Raw genomic sequence first — 18,663 nt, 5'->3', positions numbered from 1 at the left:
TAAGGCTGAGCCCATCAGTGATAGTGGTAGCACCTCTGGGATAACAGATTTAAAAAGGGAAAAAAAGTTGCAGGGGGCACAGAAACGGCAGCCAGAGAGAGGAGCGAGAACACATAAGAGAAACAACCCTGCAGACCCCCAGGTCAGTGAAGAAGGAGGGGGAGGAGATGCTCCAGGTGCCGGAGCAGAGATTCCCCTGCAGCCCCTGGGGAAGACCATGGTGAGGCAGGCTGTCCCCCTGCAGCCCATGGAGGTCCATGGTGGAGCAGATATCTACCTGCAGCCCGGGGAGGACCCCACGCCGGAGCAGGTGGGTTCCCGAAGGAGGCTGTGACCCCGTGGGAAGCCCACGCTGGAGCAGGCTCCTGGCAGGACCTGTGGATCTGTGGAGAGAGGAGCCCATGCTGCAGCAGGTTTTCTGGCAGGACTTGTGACCCCACAGGGAACCCATGCTGGAGCAGTCTGTGCCTGAAGGACTGCAGCCTGTGGGAAGGACCCATGTTGGAGAAGTCTGTGGAGGACTGTCTCCTGTGGGAGGGACCCCATGCTGGAGCAGGGGAAGAGTGTGAGGAGTCCTGCCCCTGAAGAGGATGAAGCGGCAGAGACAATGTGTGATGAACTGACCGTAAACCCCATTCCCCATCCCCCTGCACTGCTGGGGAGGGCAGGTAGAGAATCCAGGAGTGAAGCTGTGCCCAGGAAGAAGGGAGGGGTGGAGGGAAGGTGTTTTGAGATTTGGTTTTATTTCTCATTACCCTACTCTGGTTGATTGGCAATAAATTAAGTTAATTTTCCCCAAGTAGAGTCTGTTTTGCCCATGCCGGTAATTGGTTGAGTGATCTCTCCCTGTCCTTATCTCGACCCACAAGCCCTTTGTTATATTTTCTCTCCCCTGTCCAGCTGAGAGGAGGAGTGATAGAATGGCTTTGGTAGGCACCTGGCATCCAGCCAGGGTCAACCCACCACAGTTGCACAGCACCCCCTCCTGCCAGCAGCCCACGGGAGACCTCTTTGAGAGAGATGGAGACGGTCTTGTTTGGGAATGTTCTTCCCCAGCAAAGCCCTCCATAGGTGCATGTGTGCAGCCCTGGAAGGAGAGAGGCTGTCCTTAGAAAAACTGCCCACGTAATGCTAATCCGTGTTACTTTTCATACTGCAGTAAGAGGTGAGAGCTGATGTGACAAAGATGATGTAAACAGGCTGAGCCACAAGCCACCAGACACTCCTTTGCAGGGACATGTACTTTGCGGAACCTCAGCTCTAAGGTTCAAAGCAGCTCTCTGCCTGCCCACCTTTCGGACAGATTACCGTGGCTGGCGAGGTTCTCACTGCCAGCTGTAAACTCAACATCAGTCAGTTAACGGGATCTCAGGATTGTTCTGCTTTTACAGTTCTTTGTGCACTCTGGAGTCAGTGCGTCAATACAGAGAACCCTCTTCCACAGCAGGATCTCACCAAAACCCTGTAAAACCTCCAGTTAACAAGAACTATAGCAACTAGTCAGCCAGTTGTCACAGGCACCATGGTGTGCCACCACGGTGCACCACCCTAGCACCCTGCTCCCCACCCTTAGTTCAAGGCCTCTGTTGCAGTTCTCCTGCTCCCCGAGTGGACCAAGCCTGGGAGCCTCTGCAATGCTGTTGGGAACCGGACCTTTAGGCAGTCTGTGCTGTGACGGTGACTAGCAACTTTTCACAGCCAAATACTCCGCGGTCCTGCAGGGTCCACGTGAGCAGCAGTTACACGTGGGCCAGCCGTACATGAGAGGTGAGGACCACTCTAAAGGCTGCGCAGGTAGAGCTACTACAGGTGCAGACTTGAAGGTGATAAAACTGAAAAAAGAAATGCAACCTCCTGAAAAACAAGCAATCATTCTTTACTGGCTTGCCAATTCACCTGTGGTCAATCAGTCGTTGCAAACTGGCTGCTGCTCAGCTCACAAAATCCACTTGTCCTTCAGTAATCATGAGGGTAAAACCGCCCTCCTCTGCCTGATTGTGCATTTTCTCACTATAATTAAATGTGACATGCAGCTGCAGTAAATATTTGTGCAGTCACAGCTCACATATGATAATCACCAAAAACAACTTCATCAGGGAATGTATATGAATTCTATCTAGTCTGTAGCTAGGCTGATATTTGTAAATTCATTAAAGCCAGGAATTTAACAGACCACTAGCAAAAAAAGAAGTTACCCCTACTTTTAATGGAGAAAGATAACTGTGTTATCCACATACTGAGGCAGTCTCAGTAAGATGAATTTAAGAAATAATCTCTTTGCCACTAGATGGCATATCTCAATTACTAATCTATGTTTGAATTCAGGATTGCTTTTTGTCTTTAAAAAAAATGCCCTCTCTTTGCTAACACAACACTTTACAATCATGCTTGCTTTCTATTTTTAAATCAGACAGCTTAAAAAAACCAAACCACCCCACCACATAGGAAAAAAAAAAAAGAATTTTTAACTAAAAATACATCATCTGCCAATGAAAATCTAGCTTGATTCTGTCACATCTATAACCAAACCAGGTTAATAACCAGAATCACAGATGGTTTCTTTATATAAATATGTACATCTCCCCATAGTGACTCTTTCAGCTGCTTCCCAAAACTGCTGGCACAGTGTTACCTCGTTTCCTAGGCAATAGCTGTGCCTTACACTCAGCCTTGACATTATGCAGCTGGAATGGATTTCAGAAGATGCCATCCCCTGCCTGTGGCTGTTTCCAGTACCAACAAGGGATGCAGCAGCAGTGGACAACCATGTCTCTTACCCAAGAACAGCAACAGATGGATATTAATACATTCTCATGCAGCTGGTCTTTTCCTCAGATGATCAAATCTGCTGAAGGGTTCTTCTAACTTGCCCAAATCCCTGCATAAGGCTACAAACTGAATATCCTGGTGACCTCGATACAATAGCATAGGGCTGTAGCCAGAGCAATAAAGGTGGAATTTGATCCTTCTGCACCATTCAACAGTATGAACTGACAGAAGCCACTAAAATACAAACAAAACCATTGTGGGGTGCCATGATCATTCTCCCCCGGTTATGTATCAGGGTCTCCTCAATCAGAAGTGGTTATTTCCTAATTCTCCTATGTCCAAACTCACTTGAGATGAAGACTTGAGCTGGGTTCTGTTCTTGTTCTACTACCAGCAGTGAAACGTGTTTCAGACCAAACTGCAAACCTATTGCTATCACTTTGAAAATAGGTACCTGCCATCTGCCAAGAAGTTCCATGATCATCAAATCTGTTAAATAATGATACAGAGAACAAACAATTCAATTCACTTCCTGGTTCTACTTCAGTCATCTGAAAATCTATGGAAGTTAAATTTATTATAATGACTAAGAGCATGCTACTCTGTGGCACAGAGTCTAAAGGTTCCCAGGAGCTCAGGGACAGCAGGATTTAACATAAGCTAGACTGGCCCATGCAGAACTCTGAACTACTTGGACCAAACTTCTATTGGTACCCATATGACACCAGCCCCCTTCATAAAACAGTAAAGTCTGAAAGATCGTAATTAAAACCAGTTTATCATTTCTAAGTGTGTAATAAAAAGCATTTGAAAGAATACCCTAAGAAAAAGAGTAACATAAAGTCCAGGCCTAGGACTCACGTAGTTTAAGCTCCATTCATGGCTATGACACCTCATACGAGTGATAAAAATCAATTCATTACCTACATTTGGGCTCCAATTTATGAATACCTGTAAAGTAAGAGTCACGATAAATGCCTGAAACCACTGTGAAATCTGCTAATGATCTGTTTAAATACTGGATACTGTTATAAACTCATTGAAACCAACATCTTTCCTATGGCCTCCTTTACAATCAGATGTCAAGTTCTTTCATGGCTGGGTTCAAACAGCTGACTATAAGAAGCAGGCTCCATCCTACTGTATCATTCAATCATCTGCTGCTGTTAACAGTGTGTTATTTTGGAAAAAGTGAATTTAACTTGTGAAATAACCAGAAAATTGCCAATAGAAGTAACTGCCTTCATAAAAATAGTATTTTAAAATGCACATACAGAGTATGTAAAGTCTTAAAAAGCCAGTTGCAGTGTGTGTAATCTGTCAATGAAACTGAACAAACACTGATCTCAATCATAGAATGGTTTGGGTTGGAAGTGACCTTAAAGATCATCTAGTTCCAGCCCCCCTGCCATAGGCAGGGACACCTTCCACTAGAGCAGGTCGATTAAAGCCCCATCAAACCTGGTATTGAACACTTCCAGGGATGGGGCATCCACAACCTCTCTGGGCAACCTCTCTGTTCCAGTGCCTCACCACCCTCACAGTGAAGAACTTCTTCCTTACACCTCATCTAAATCTACCCTCTTTCAGTTTAAAGCCATTACCCCTTGTCCTGCCAGGCCTATTTGAGGCTTGCCATTATGAAACTATGACAGGGTAAGGAATGCCCACTTACCATTCACTTCCATCTGTCTTTCACGTCACTGAAAAAGTGTTTTCAAATGATGAGAAAACAATCACTGCCCTGCACTCCAGTCAGCAAAGTACACTGAATTCATTAATGGCAAATTGCACCTGCAGAAATAAATTAATCAAATGTATACAATAGCAACTTCTGAGTTTAAAGCTTCACCATTTAAAACTCAACTTCGAGAAACCTCACCACACACACACAGATAGGTCTTTATTTTAGGGGAAAATTAAATTACCAGAGCAGTTTCTTGTTTTTACATGCAAAAGAAGGCATACCTGCACATTTTTCTACTTACGAACTTGTCTTACAAGTGCCTTGAAACAAACGGTGAACAACTGGCTGGGATATTCAGCAACATTGCATTTGGAGATAAGTGTTAACTGCAGCCAGCATGTCATCCCACACCACCACCACCACTGCTGCCAACTGCTGGCTGACCAGTACAAAGCTGCCTTCTTCCCCAAACTTCAGTACCCAGTACTTAAAGAGTTCATTTACTTTAAAGCAAAACACAGGCCACTATGATGCTCCTTACGAATATTTTAATGAAAACAGAGGACCAGCTGTTCAGATTCAGTCAAGAAACCAATGCTGAAATGACAACCCTAATCCTAGGGATAGTACAAAAATGGCAGACTCAGCTCCACATTTTTTCATTTTTTTGAAAGTGTATTCTTGCCATGCCTTCCCATTCTAGGACACCAGAAGCTACTGACTGTGCAGTTTATTTACTTGTTGCTTTAAATCTTGTTTAGGCATTGGCTTCACTTCTTACAGAAAGGAATTAAATAACTCAAGAATTACAATAAAAATGCAACAAATAATTAAGTAAGGATTGAGATCTTTGAGTTCACAGTAGAATAACATACTTTCTTATAACTTTCTTTTACAGGACTGAAACAGACAGTACGTAAAATTCTTCAAAGTGCCCTAGCTACTTTGGCACCTATATGTCATTCACGAAAGAAAATTAAAGCACTTACACAAACAGGATTAGATCTCCTAAATAAAACACAATTACTTTGAAAATTTAGTGATACATTAGTGTAAGAGAAGCATAATTCCCTTCAGTGATTTTTAATTCAGTCCTAGTGCAGAGTAATTCAAAATTACATAGCAAGTCAATGTCAGGGTAACACAGTAATCTAGTACTATCCTTACAAAACAAAACAAACAAAAAACCCCAACCCCAAACCCCAAAATAATACGTAGATCTGCCTACATTCATAATTAGTACCAATAACTAATAATTGCTATGTTGAAGAATCACAATTGTCAGAGTAAAATTCATTACAGTGTAAAAAGCCTGCTCTGGAAAGGTTTATTCTCCATACTGTATATCTGCTCTTAGCTCTTTGGAGAGGTAATTTATCAGCACTGCTGTCAACTTCTGCTGGAGACTAGCATTTCCCATTACAAGAGCAGTCAGCTGAGCAACATCAGTCCAGTCTAAGCGCCTGAGAATAACAATGGCTTCATCATAGAGTTTCTGCTGCTCAGCAGGAGGCAATTCCAATAAAATCTGAGGCACCGGCCTGAACTGTCCAGTAGTCATCCAGGCACCAAGCAATCCACCAAATGCTCCTCCTAGAAAAGACAGAGAGATGTTGCACTTCACCAGTTAATGTTAAAACCTGAAATTCTATCCACAGCCTTCATCAACAACGTTCCCACCTTTATTAGAGATCAATGCAGAGTTGCATAAGTGTCTACTTTAACTAGGTTTATACAGGACGTTCAAAGCACCAAGAAGGATTTTTAAAGCTTTTTACATCCACAGCAATCACAAAGGAACTCTTTACACAATCAAAGCTAATAGCTTCAAGGTAGAAATCAGAAACAAAACAACACTCCTTAGGGCACTGGTCTCTTTAGGATAAGCTCTACTACTAAATAAAACCATACCCAAGGAAAACACCTGACCAACAATTGCCTTATCAGTGCCATTAACACATAATCTCTGGCGAGAGATTCCCAGACTGATCCAAGCTTTCTGCTCCTGAAGAGCCACACATTGCAGCCTCCTACTCCCATGAAGTCCACCCCTCAGAAGTTGCTCACAGAGACCAAATCCATCAGCTTCCTGGGGTCAGACACATTCGTGCTTTCATCTACCAAATCAACACCCCAGCCGGCCAAGAAATGCTCTGGTAAATAGAGTGGCTCCAGGTCATCAAGATAACACCAGAGGGATCCTCTACAGCTGATGTGATTGTGGCTGCTGCTGAGAAACCAGCCTTGCAGTCCTACATGGCTGTTCTCTTTCAAAGAGTTACCAGTCTAACTCGCAACACAGCGCTCTCCGACAACAATTCACACCACTCACAGGGCTGCCCAGAGACACAGACATCCTGGTGGAAGGAGAACCCTCATAATGGAGGGGTGTCAGAACCGACCCTGCCTCCAAAATTCCCACCCCAGCGACTGCTCCTAAAAAGTCATTTATGCGCTCACAGGGATGCAGTTTTTAATTAGACAAAAATTCTGTAATTTGCAGCTTTTACTCAGTTGGCAATTTTTCCCATGATGCCACAGAAGTACTTGAAAGCCTACGACAGCTGAATTCATCTTCAAGGAACTTTTATGAGAACATCAATAACTGATTTAGGGGCACTTAATGCAAAAGCCACTAGAAGTATTGATGTCTAAGTTCCTCATCTATTAAGACAAGATTTGTTACATCATCACAGTTTTCCCCCCCAAGCAACACATCCACAATCCATTCTTCTCAGAGCAAGCAGTCCTTAGAAAGCATGATACGCTGCAAGTTTCTCCAGTGATTGCTGCAGATGGAAGGTAACTCATCCTCTAATTCTTGGTGCAAGACAGCAGCAATAAGGACAATCCCTGCTACCCAGTCCCACACCTATCCAGGCTGTTTGTGTAAGTGAAAGAGCACTTGATTGCAAACGTCCCTGTAACTGTCCTAAAACCTACTAAAGACCCAGGGTCATTTACCTTTGCAATTTTAGAAGTTAAATGAGGGTCATCTGATTTAGTTGCACTGTAATTGGGACATGGCTTTTGGTATACTTAATACTTATTATTCTTATTATATATACTTATAATTGTATACTTTTGGTATACAATAATAGGTATACTTGTTCCAGTGCCTTCATCAGTGGCTGAAAAACACCGAGCTTGACTGGGAGACGTTATGAAAGCTTAAACAAAATGAGAAAATACATTCAAGAATAACTTCAGTGTTTCTCATTGTTGAAAATATTTTGATAAAGAAATTAAAATCTAATTATATAAAAGAGTTTGGTTTGATTAAGAAGTAAAAAATTGTGAAGCATAGGTATGGGAGTGTTAAGTTTGAAATGTAGTCATAGGAACTTAGGAACTTTAGAAAATGTACTATGTGTGACTATAAGAATTCAAGTATTGTCTAAAATCAGTTAACCACAGAAACTTTGACAAAGATTTGTTGGTTTGTAGTGTTTTGTTTTAGGAAACTAGGGAAACCGTTATGGACACCAGTTTGCTGCCTGGAAACCCCTTACCCTTCCCACCTCGATCTAATTATCGAGGATTCCAATCAGTAGAGTTAAGTGAGATTAACCAATGATTGTTTTAACATAAGAATATTAATAAGATGGTGTGACTGAAGGACCAATTATTAGAAAGGTTAAATTTAAGAATAGACATAGTATGCATTTTTATGTAAACTAATATAGATGATGGTGAGAATCGTACTGCGCAGAATCACCTAAGAGAGGTCAAGAAGCGGACAAGTGAGGAAGACTATGGAAGACCACCAGAGGGCTTCTGAAGACCACCAGAGACCTTCACTGCGCTTGCGTAAAGGACATTTACATATGTTAATAGTTTCCCGGAAAACTAATGATAATGTATGACATTTTTCGGAAATCTAGTGAATATGTATAACAGGTGTGCATTTAACCTGCATAGTTAAACCAGACAGATGCACACGATAGGTGGAGCGATCCCCCGTGTGCCCAGCGCTGCAATAAAGGAGTGCCTGCTTCTTAACTTCTCATTGTTGTTAAGGAGTTTTATTCCGGATTTCGGCAACATCATCATCTCACTCAAGAATGAAGCCACTTACTTTTTACTTTTACTTCTGATTTATAGCTTACAAGTTTCTTACAAAAGCTTAATTTCACTTCTTTGTTCCTGATAACTTCAGTCATAACGTTTGTCAAAATATTATTTTTGGCTATTAAGCTCTGTACTTGTATTAGGAGTAAACACACAGCTTCATTTTGCACTTTCTGTTATCACTCCTCACATACTATTTGCTTATTTTTTGTAATGCCACCTTGCTTACCATCATGCAGGCATACTGCAATTCACTCCAATACCAATAAGCCCGTGAAATTGCTGGAACTCCTCGCAGGAGTAAGGAGCATTCAAGGACTGAGGCCCACATGACTTCAGCGACAAAGCAGCTTTCAAACTAGACAACTCTTAATTCAAGAGATACAGAGGAGAGACAACTCTTTACTGTTACGCTCTGGCTTTGCTGTAATTTTCCATACAAGGAAAAAAAAAAAAAATCAAAGCGACAGGGAATAACGAATTCCAGAGGAAAAAGCCAAGTTCACCAAGAAGGAAGCTCCTTCACCCCTGCCTTACCCCTCTCCTCTTCACTGCTCCACTGCAGCGCTGGAGCAGAGCCCACACTAACAAGCTCAGAGGCTGTTAGTTTGCTCTCTGTTTTCTCCCACACCTCGGACACTGGTGTACCTCAGCAGATGGGAACCAGGGCTCTACCCGTCAAAAGCAAATGATTTGTTAACAGCTTGTTCAAAGGGTTTCAAAGGCGCCTCTATCTCAATCTCAGACCTCTGGATGGCTTCCCGTTTGCTGCACAGGAGTCAAAATCAGCAAGGTCACTATCACCCTAGAAGGAAACACTGACACATGCCTTCCTGATGCACACCTTGTTTCTAAGAAGTCAACATATAAAATGGCATCTTGTTAAAGCCCAGGTACATGAAATCTCAACACTGCACGCCCCCTTCCTTCAACCCATACCTACTGCACAGACTTCCTAGTTTCTCCACTCAGGGAGTTAACCACACTCTTTGTTCCTAAAGCAAAACACACTTACCTACAGCGATTCCAGGTGGACCTCCCATGAGACCCCCAATAAATGCTGTTGCACCTGCCAGCAGTGCTCCTCGACCAGAGTGTTTGACAGCAGCTTTCATCCCTTTCTCCTGAGAGAGATGGCAGAACAGTTGCATCACATCATCAACACTGATGGGCATCTTGGCAAGTTAAGATCCTGGAAAAGACGTTTTAAGTTATCTTTTGATTGCTGCACAGGGACTAAATCTTGCTGCTAAACGAATTATAGGAAAAAACAGAGTTCAGGAGTCTGTGAGACTAAAAGGACAGAGGCACAGTCAATACAGGAAAAAAAAAAAATTCACTTTCTTTTTAATTTCTGGGAAAACCAAACCTATTTGCCAACAGCTAAAGGCTTCTTAAACTGCAAATTAAACTACAGGGTAGACCAGAAAAATCTGGTTTTATTACAAATTCAGAAGACCAAACAAGGACAAGTACCAGCAATGAGAGACTTGAGAAAGTTTCTATCTAATTCTAGAGTACATTGCATTTGCCTCGAGCAATTGCTGCATGTGTTCAACGTTGCACACAGCTCCGGGAAAAAGGCAAAGCAGAGCCTCGCTCTACCGCAGCTAGCAGATTATAATGGACAAATCTGTTAGGTATTCTCTCATTGTCCTAATTCTTGCCACAAATCAGTTGTTTTCACATATCAGTTCTTCTCCCCATTTTGTAACATGCTTAAACACTTCCATGCTGATTTCTGAAGGCGGGAGGCTATCTGTAGCAAGCAAGAAGAGCCTGAGGAAGGAAACAGATTTCAGAAGGAGTCAGAGAGACCTGGGACTGGGAATAAATGGGGAGCTCTGGAGACAAGGCATCAGAAATGTAGGGGCGTATGTGTACGGCACTCAGGACTCGGAGCAGACACGTGAGATGACTCTCATGTGTATGAGGAGGCGGAGAGATGGGACCTCAGCCCCTTTACACACAGTGATAAGTCCCCAGCATGGGGCAGATACCTGGCCCTGAGAACGATCCCTCTGAGACCAAACCTTTTCCACCTTGTTCACCTGCTGCTGCTGCCTATCTAAGCCCACTCATTTCTGTAGAGGCCCACAGAGAGTGTGGCTACCCATGGCTGCACCGCTGACAAAAAGGGCAGCAGGGCATGCCCGGGAAAAGGTTCCGGCCCCCAATCCTGCAGGCACAGGAAGCCATGCTATTGCACTGAACACAACCCCCAGAAAAGGCACATGAACACGACCCAGTTAAAAAAACAAAACAAAACAAAACACTAATACAGGGCACCTTTTTGGAATTTCTGCATATTCAATATTCTTTTCCCAGGTTGCTTGCCTTGTCACAGCAGACAAATCAGGAGGTGTAACAGAAGCAAACATGCCTCAGAGTTGCAGGTGTCAGCAAGTGTAGTGAGCAGGAAAGAGGCTGCATGAAGAAACAGTAGCTTCTCTGCTTTAAAAAGGAAAAGATTCTACCTGAAGAAAAAGATTTTACCCCTTATTTGGCACCTAATGTTTGCTTGCTGTTAAGCCAGTCACTTGAATCCAACTTTTTAGAAACAGTTACTATGCTCTAACTTTTCCAGGCACCCATCCTGCAATCTCAGAGAGTTATTTGCAAAAATGCTGACCCTTCAAAATAACAGCTGAATTCAAATGCAGCTCTGCTTGAGTACACTGTAAAATCCATCTTTGGCTTTCAGTTTGGCAAAGCAAGTGCATACTTTTGACTTTAACAACTATTTTAATGATAGAACAGACAAGAGATACTAAAAATATCCTCATCTCATGTTGCAAAAATAGGTTCAATACTAATGAAAGATACTGATTTGGACCAATGAGATCAGAGGAAAACCCATAAAGGGAAATTAAGAAACTCCATCCCCATAGCAGAGTTGGAAGAGCATTCAGTAAATAAGGCCCAAGCACTGAACAGTAAGAAAAAGCTTGCTCACTAAGAAAATACCTTCCATTCTGCACACCAATCGAGGAAAGGGCTTGCAGGGGGTTGGGGCGGTGGGAGGGGAAGAAGCATTCAATAGGATTAAAAATATAATCACATATGCACAGAAGGCAGATTTATTGTTGTGTATGTAATGTTAGCACTATCGAACAGATGAGTGTTCAGTTTTCCAGCCTCTAGAACAGTTTTTACCCCAGTGCGTGTGCAATACTTTCTCAGCCCAAGCCAACTTGTCTTCAAGTCTTTCTTGAATAGATCTCCTCAGTGCAAAGTGAAAGCGGAGCGGTATCACACAATTTTTCATATTAAAAATTAACTACTGTAAAAGTGAATGCTTTCTTCTGCACTAAAATTGCTGACTCTAAATCATCTGTGTCACTGCAGTATCCAAGCACTGCTGACACTAAACAAAAATCTGGTTTTGGGGAAGGGACCACATATGGTCCATAGCTGCAGAGAGGCACAGTAGGAAATTCATCAAATAGTTGCATTTCTCTCACTACTTCATTCATCTTCATGCCAGTCTAAGGAAAATATCAAAGTTCTCCATTTTACTACTGTTGCTTTTGGGTTTTTGGCAGGCTTATGACACAGCAGTGCATCAGAATGGCAGTGTGTGCTGGTTAGTGACAACAGAGTGACACACTCTGCTTCCAGAGTTATATATTATCTCATTCAATATGATTCAAGCTCAAAGTAATAAATAAATGGCTGCTCTGTTCGTCCTAGAGCAGCAGGAAAAAAACCCCAAAATATACAACTGATACAGCTCACGTTACCAAGCCTGGTAATGTTGGAAAATGAGAAGATTTAAGTATTTGTTTTTACCTTCTTAACAAAAGGTTAGCAGACTGCCACTCAGAGTAACATTCACACCAGCACCAAGAAGCCTTAAGTGCTGCAGGATTCAGTTCTTCCCCTCAGCAAGATGGGAACTGATTCGTGCTTGTCCTGCACCTCCTTAGCATGACCTCAGACTAACCCAACTGCCTGAGTGCTGAAATGAATTTGCTGCTTCTTTCTGGGCTAAATCCAGCGAACGTCTCATGCAAAGCTCTTCAGTATGAAGGCTCTGTGGCACGGACGGGCCAACACAAGTTGGAGAGCTGACAACACAACACAGTGCTCACTGAGAGTACTATAAACTGCTTTCCCCCAATCAAACCGACTGACTTGCACAGTTTCCTAAACCAATCTAATTGTAATATATGTGAAACAATGTTTTCTGAGCAAAGAAACCCGAAGCTGAAGCATCAGGTTCCTGCAGTGCACAGAAGCTGGCTGTCCATAGAAAGCCACCAACGTAACTCCATCCACCACACTGCCAATACTAGGAAGTTTCCTTATGGTGACGTGGCACCTTGAGCAGTGCAAAGGTGATCAGCTACTATTGGGTTTCTCTGAATAAACAAAAAACTCCTTAACAACTAGATTCAAAGTGCAATTGGCTTAAGAGTGAAAAAACCCAGACCATAATGAAACAGGAATCACACTGCTATCTGGTGGCGTACAAAGTGTGGCGAACACACGAATTCGTAATAACATATTAGCCTCAAGGTAAAGCAGAAACATACTGGAACTCAAGCAATTTTAAGTATTTTTTCCACAGTAAATTATCTTACTGCTTTACTCCCCTCACAACTTCCCCAAAGGGTATTTCCACTCACAAAATTAACACTTACTTGGGTTTTTTTGGCTTGATTGAAGAAGGTTCTTGGCACAGCAGAGCCGTTCCTGCTTAATTCCGAATGTGAGCGTCCCACTCAAAATTCTCAAAGGCATTACAAGGACCACTCACTTTCTCTCAACTCTTGCAAGTACTTCTATGATCTCTTAGCATATTCACTATATTTTAAGTCCTGCAGTGAATTTAGTGAATACAGTAGCCGATGCACAGCACATACAAGTTGGTATTTTGAACTGTAAATACAGCGCACTAGTGGCAGCCATTAAAACATAACCCATGTATTACAACACATACACATAAAGTAATCCCAGAGATTCCTGCATTCAGCGCAAAGATACAGATGAGTGGACCAACACTGTGGAGATCTTTTACAAACTCACACCATTACAAATTTCTTTCAAAATTTCATGTTCTGATGAAGAATCAAGGTGCTCAATCAGACAGTTTTCACTATGCATGTATTTTTTTTAACCGTACACTACAGACCATGAAACCAAGATATTCTGACAATACAGTAACAAGTTGCAGCACAGAGACTCCACACAGAATTTAACCTGCTACTAGGATAAGCAGTCACAAAAACCCAACCAACCAACCCACCCACCCCAAACCCACAAAAAACCAGCAGACAGACAGCTAGCTTTAGGCTGAGGAAATCAAACAAAAGGCTTATAAAGCTCTGCTGCTGCAAACCTCTATCAACTCTCACAGACTGGTAAGGTCTGTAAGAAGCCAACTGCAAAATGCAGAGCACAAAGTTGTGGTTGACATCAATCTAGTGATCAGAATCACTGAGTGAGCAGAACAGGAAAATAGCATATTTGAAAATGCCAGTGAACTACACGGGAGCAAGAATCCTTCCCCAGATTAAAAGGACCTGTAAGTTTTATGTGTCAGAGGCAGAACCGGATGACAGCCAAGAATATTTATAAACTTTGGTTGTGTAACTGATGAGTAAACAAAAGTGCACTTTGATTCTAGCACCAAATTATTTTCTACAGAATCTACCCAGATGTTAAGAAACACTAGGAATGTAAAATACTGGATTTGCACTAATGGAGGGATAGAAACGTCAATGATATCCATAAAATTGCGCCCGGCTTTCAGAGGTCCTGAGTCCCCACAGCTCCTACTGATTTCACATGGCACCGAGACTATTCAGCACTTCAAAAAAAAAACCCAACCAAAACCCACAAGAGTTTTGGAAAATTAAGTCACTGAGAGACCAAGCTTTGTTGTAGAACAGACCTACCTTTTTTGTTCTACTGCAATTCAGCAGCTGCGTTCCTCTTCTCTTTGTGGTCTCCCCAAATACTCATCTGAGATGCTAGACTCTGTACTTCTGACTAAATTAGATGATGCTCTCTCTTTCAGCCCAGGGACTGGGGAGCAAAGCAAGCAATGATCCTGCTCTACCTATCTAAAGAGAATGATAACATCATATGTTTGTATTTCATCTTTGAACCTACAACCAGCAGGTTTTACTAAAAAGTACATTCCTCTCAGAACTAATTACTTCTTAAGAAGAAAAATGCCATAGAAAGAATTAAAACAAAAGGATCACAAACATACCCAACTCACTGAAAGTCCTATTAATGCAAACAACCAAAGAGGTGCCCAGATTAATCTATGGTGTGAACCTCATTTCAGCTCTTTCCTATTTAACATTCCCATCTCATTACCCTACTTCCTCTTTCACAGAATGATGACTTTAGACAGGCAAAAGCCCTTTTATCCACTGGGCTCACTGTCCCACTTACAGAAAAATGAAGAGCCTCCCAAATGTCCACACCAGAGAGACTCTAACCAGTACACAGCCTGGCCCACCGCTGAGCTGTCCTCACTACTCCTTACAACTACCTGTTAACAGAGTATACTCCTCAGTAAACATGTCTACAATGTGCATGTACATAAACCAAAAACCACCTACAGGACAAATTCCAAACCTACCAAGCAATGAAGACATAGATCTAAGTCCTCTTACCAGGAGCTAACTTTATCTTGGTGGACACCATATGGTGATAAGCAAGAACATGGGGCAAGAATCTCCAACTGCTAGAAAGCATACATAGATCTTCAAACTGAAACTTCAAGACAACAGCAAATATTTATGCAAGCACAGATGCCCAGGAGATAACCCAGGACAATTTCTTGTGTCTCAACTGTATAGCAACAGCTCTATCTGTACTGCAACTTTTTATAATAAATATGAGATCAGCACTAGAGCAAAACCAAATGCAAAGTATTCAGCAGCTGAGACAGACTAAAGAACACAACTTCATGAACAACAGCATGCACAAAGCTCAGACCTGATGATTAAACAGGCCAGAAGTTCATTAACTGTTTCAATAATAGCTGCTGGACGGGTAGGGTATCAAGATATTCCCATGTGCAAAGGAGGACTGTCTCATCACTGGTCCATATGCACACTGGTAGCTTGAGTAGTAGCATTTATGCTCCTAAATCATCACTTCCTGAAAATCCTACCTTTACAGCCCAGCCTAGTATTTAAAATCTGCAAAGCAGGTGGTCTGATTTAAATCATGATTGGCATCAGCAGCCAGTAAAACTTAGTTTAAATACACCAGTTTTAACCCTGCTCTGCATTTGTAATTTTTAGTTATTTTGCTAAGTAAGGGTTCATTCCTACTTATTGCTGTAAAGATTAAAACATGCCAATTGCCATGCTTATCTCAGTATTTGGTACTCTTCCTTCCAACTGTGAGGATTCACTACACCTACAAACGTTTATTGTAATAATATAATTATGTTGCTGACTATACATTTATTCAGACGTTCAATTTTTGAGTTTCAATTATATTAGGAGATGGTAAGAAAATAATGTATTTGCTAGACAATCTGAATCCATCTGAAATGCATAAAAGAGCTTTTTAATATTGTTTTGTAAGAACTGTGACCTTAAAAGCGTTGCTTACTTTCTTCTTTTGTGTATTTATCAAAGCACGTAAATTTATCAAAGCATTTAATTGGTTTATTTAACAGAAGAGGTAACAAATCTACTCATTATACCAACAAATTACTACTAGGAACCCAGGGGCTGATTTTACAAGGCTCTTGGATGCCTAAAACCACAGTTCAGTGGCAATTATCTCCTTCCACTGAGACTAAAGGAAAGTTGGCACCTAACCCGTCTAGGCACTTAGGGTACCCTGCCTACCTGGACTGCTAAATTACAAAATATCTGCTAAAGACTAGCCGTAACTCCTTCAGTCCTTAAATGTTTTTTAGACCTACTCAATGTCTTTCTAATTTATAAATTAAGGGTGGATTTTTTTTTTTCATTTCCTAGCCAGCTTCTCCATTCTGAAGGCAGTATTTGAGAAAGTTACAGGTCGCTTGCATCAGCTAGCTGATACTGAACCCAAACTAATCAGACTTTCAGTTAAGAAAGAAGAAAGAGCCGACACTTGGAAAACACAAACAGCAGAGGTTGTTCCCCAGTAGAGATGCTTGGCGCAGCACACTGCAGTGGCATCTTCGAAATCTGAACTAAGCCGGAAAATTAAAGATGCTTTCCCTGACTCACTACCAAAACATAAACTTCAGCTCATTAAAATTAATCAACATGTTCTGAGTGTTTTAAAATTTATTAAAATCTTTATGACTAAAATAGGCTGAGCATAAAATGTAATTATAAACTCTTTCAAACAGCCGAAATTTAATTACACTTCAGATATTTTTTATTCATTTTCCTACAACGCTCATTTCAGGTTTACTACTGCTGAAACGATGATACAGCCGCAGTGTAACTTGGGGGAAAAAAGGAATCGGACGTTAAAGGAGCGTTCAATCCGGTCTCTGTATTTTTAAGGCTCTTCTCGCCGTATCCCAACGACGCCCTCAAATCCAGGGGCTGCCGGGGCCCCCAGCGCCGCTCCCGTCCCCTGCCGCCCTCCCCGGAGCGGGGGCGGCCCCGACACCCGCCGGGCCGCGGCCGCCGCGGCCCCGCTCCCCTCCGCTCCCGGCTGCGGCGGCCGGCCTTTTCTGGAATCTTCCCGGCCGCCGCAAACGCAAAGCCCCGCTGTCGCCGGGCCGGGGTGTGGCGGGAGCTCCCCGGGAAACGGAGGGGGACAGCGGGGGCCCGCCCGGCCGCGGGGGGCCCCGCACCGCCGCGGCTCCCGGCCCCCTCGGGCAGGGCCGGCGCCGAGCCCCGCCGCGGCCCTTCCCTCCCGCCCGCCTACCTCAGCCGGCAGCGCGCGCGCGGCGCCCGGCTCTCCGCAGGCCCCGCAGGAAACGGCCCCGGCGCCGCCGGGGGAGGAGCGCGGCCCGGCGGGGCGACCCCCGCGCAGCCCCGCCGCCTGCCCTGCCCGGCCCAGGGCCGCCGCGCCCCGCCGGCCTTGGCGGCTGCCCCGCCAGGCAGCGGCCGAGGCGGCGGCAGCCCGCCCTCACCTCCGCGCCGGCCGGGGCGCCCTGGCAGCGGGGCGGCGGCGGGCCTCGGGGAGCGGGCCCGGCTCCCTCCGCTACGGCGGCTCCCGCGCTTGCTCCACGGGGAAAGCGCGTGGCCCGGAGCGGCGTTAGGCGATAGGCGTCGGTGGGCCGCCTCCGCCTCCCGCCGCGGCGGCGCCCCGAGCAAAGCCGGCCCCGGCCCCCCCAAGGCGGGCGGTGCGCCCCGAGCCGCGGTGCTCGCCTACCGGCCCGGCCCGGGGGTCGGGCGCGGTGCGACCGCTCTCCTGGAGCTCGGCGCTCGTTCTGGAAGAGCGCAACGCGCCCCCGGGCAGCATCTGCTGCTCCCGTGCGCGGGCCGACACGGCCTCGGTGAAGGACGTTAGGAAATGTCACCGTATTTTCAGGTGGGCTGCTCGGGAAGAGCACCTCCCGATCCCAGCTGAGCTACTGCAGGAGGAGGAAGAAAGGGACTGCCTGCCACAGAATGCTATTAGGCCATCCCTGGCCCTATCTGAGAATGTCATCTGAGAATATTTTCGCGTGCTTTTCATCCAGCTTTATTTCAGCCATCAGCTCGGTCACGTGCAGCCTGCTAGTCTGATACAGCACCACATGTAATCAAACGGGCTATGCGCTGAAGCAGCGTCAAACAGCTGTGTCACATATGGCTCTTGAAATATCACACTGTTTCTTAACACCAGTACAATCTTTGAAAAGTTACTGCCTAATGCTAGAAATGCTGCCATTTCCCAAGAATGGATTATTAACAGGGGTTTTTGTTTTTGTCAACTAAGCCTTTATTATGATTCCATCTCTGATTTAAGGCAAACCATCTCCCCTCCGTTCTTGTTGAGAAGATGAAAAAGCAGGATGAATAAAAGGAGGAGGAATATAACTCTCAATTTTTGTCCCTTTCCTGTGGCTGCACTGGGGACTTCTTAACCTCCCCATGCTTTATACGATCACATAAAATAACTCTCTGTGTAACAACTCAAAATGTTACAGGTCTACTGGTGCTCTTGATTTTTACGATTTGGATGTAAAAAGCAAATGTAATTCCTGAAATGAGCAAAGAACC

At 44.0% G+C, this 18,663-nt stretch overlaps 2 protein-coding genes across 6 annotated transcripts in view; both read right to left on the bottom strand.

Annotated features, from left to right (window-relative positions):
• LOC128145894 (uncharacterized protein F13E9.13, mitochondrial-like) overlaps window positions 1-18,663 on the bottom strand; it is a 191,828-nt gene that overhangs the window by 126,424 nt on the left and 46,741 nt on the right. The window lies entirely within an intron of this gene.
• Window positions 4,985-18,098, bottom strand: C9H19orf12 (chromosome 9 C19orf12 homolog). 5 transcript variants are annotated; one of them, XM_052796706.1, is made up of 4 exons: window positions 17,589-17,707; window positions 14,431-14,594; window positions 9,543-9,719; window positions 4,985-6,049 (listed from the first exon to the last, which is right to left on the bottom strand). In XM_052796706.1, the coding sequence occupies exons 3-4, from the start codon at window positions 9,700-9,702 to the stop codon at window positions 5,784-5,786; spliced, it is 426 nt and encodes a 141-aa protein (XP_052652666.1). In that variant the 5' UTR covers window positions 9,703-9,719; window positions 14,431-14,594; window positions 17,589-17,707; the 3' UTR covers window positions 4,985-5,783. The 5 variants fall into 5 exon arrangements, with proteins under 5 accessions (XP_052652666.1, XP_052652665.1, XP_052652670.1 ...); XM_052796705.1 differs by lacking the exon at window positions 17,589-17,707 and adding an exon at window positions 17,381-17,487; XM_052796710.1 differs by lacking the exons at window positions 14,431-14,594; window positions 17,589-17,707 and adding an exon at window positions 17,831-18,098.

The sequence above is a fragment of the Harpia harpyja genome, chromosome 9 (assembly GCF_026419915.1).
Source record: "Harpia harpyja isolate bHarHar1 chromosome 9, bHarHar1 primary haplotype, whole genome shotgun sequence".
In the NCBI taxonomy this organism is placed as follows: Eukaryota; Metazoa; Chordata; class Aves; order Accipitriformes; family Accipitridae; genus Harpia; species Harpia harpyja.
Note: the sequence above shows the minus strand (reverse complement) of the source record. Positions and strands in the feature narration are given on the sequence as shown.

Coding starts and splice junctions, on each gene's coding strand:
- C9H19orf12 (XM_052796710.1), bottom strand. CDS start 9,702: ATGCCCATCAGTGTTGATGATGTGATGCAACTGTTCTGCCATCTCTCT. Junction 6,050..9,542: donor TCCACCTGGAATCGCTGTAG/GTAAGTGTGTTT, acceptor TGTCTTTTCTAG/GAGGAGCATTTGGTGGATTG.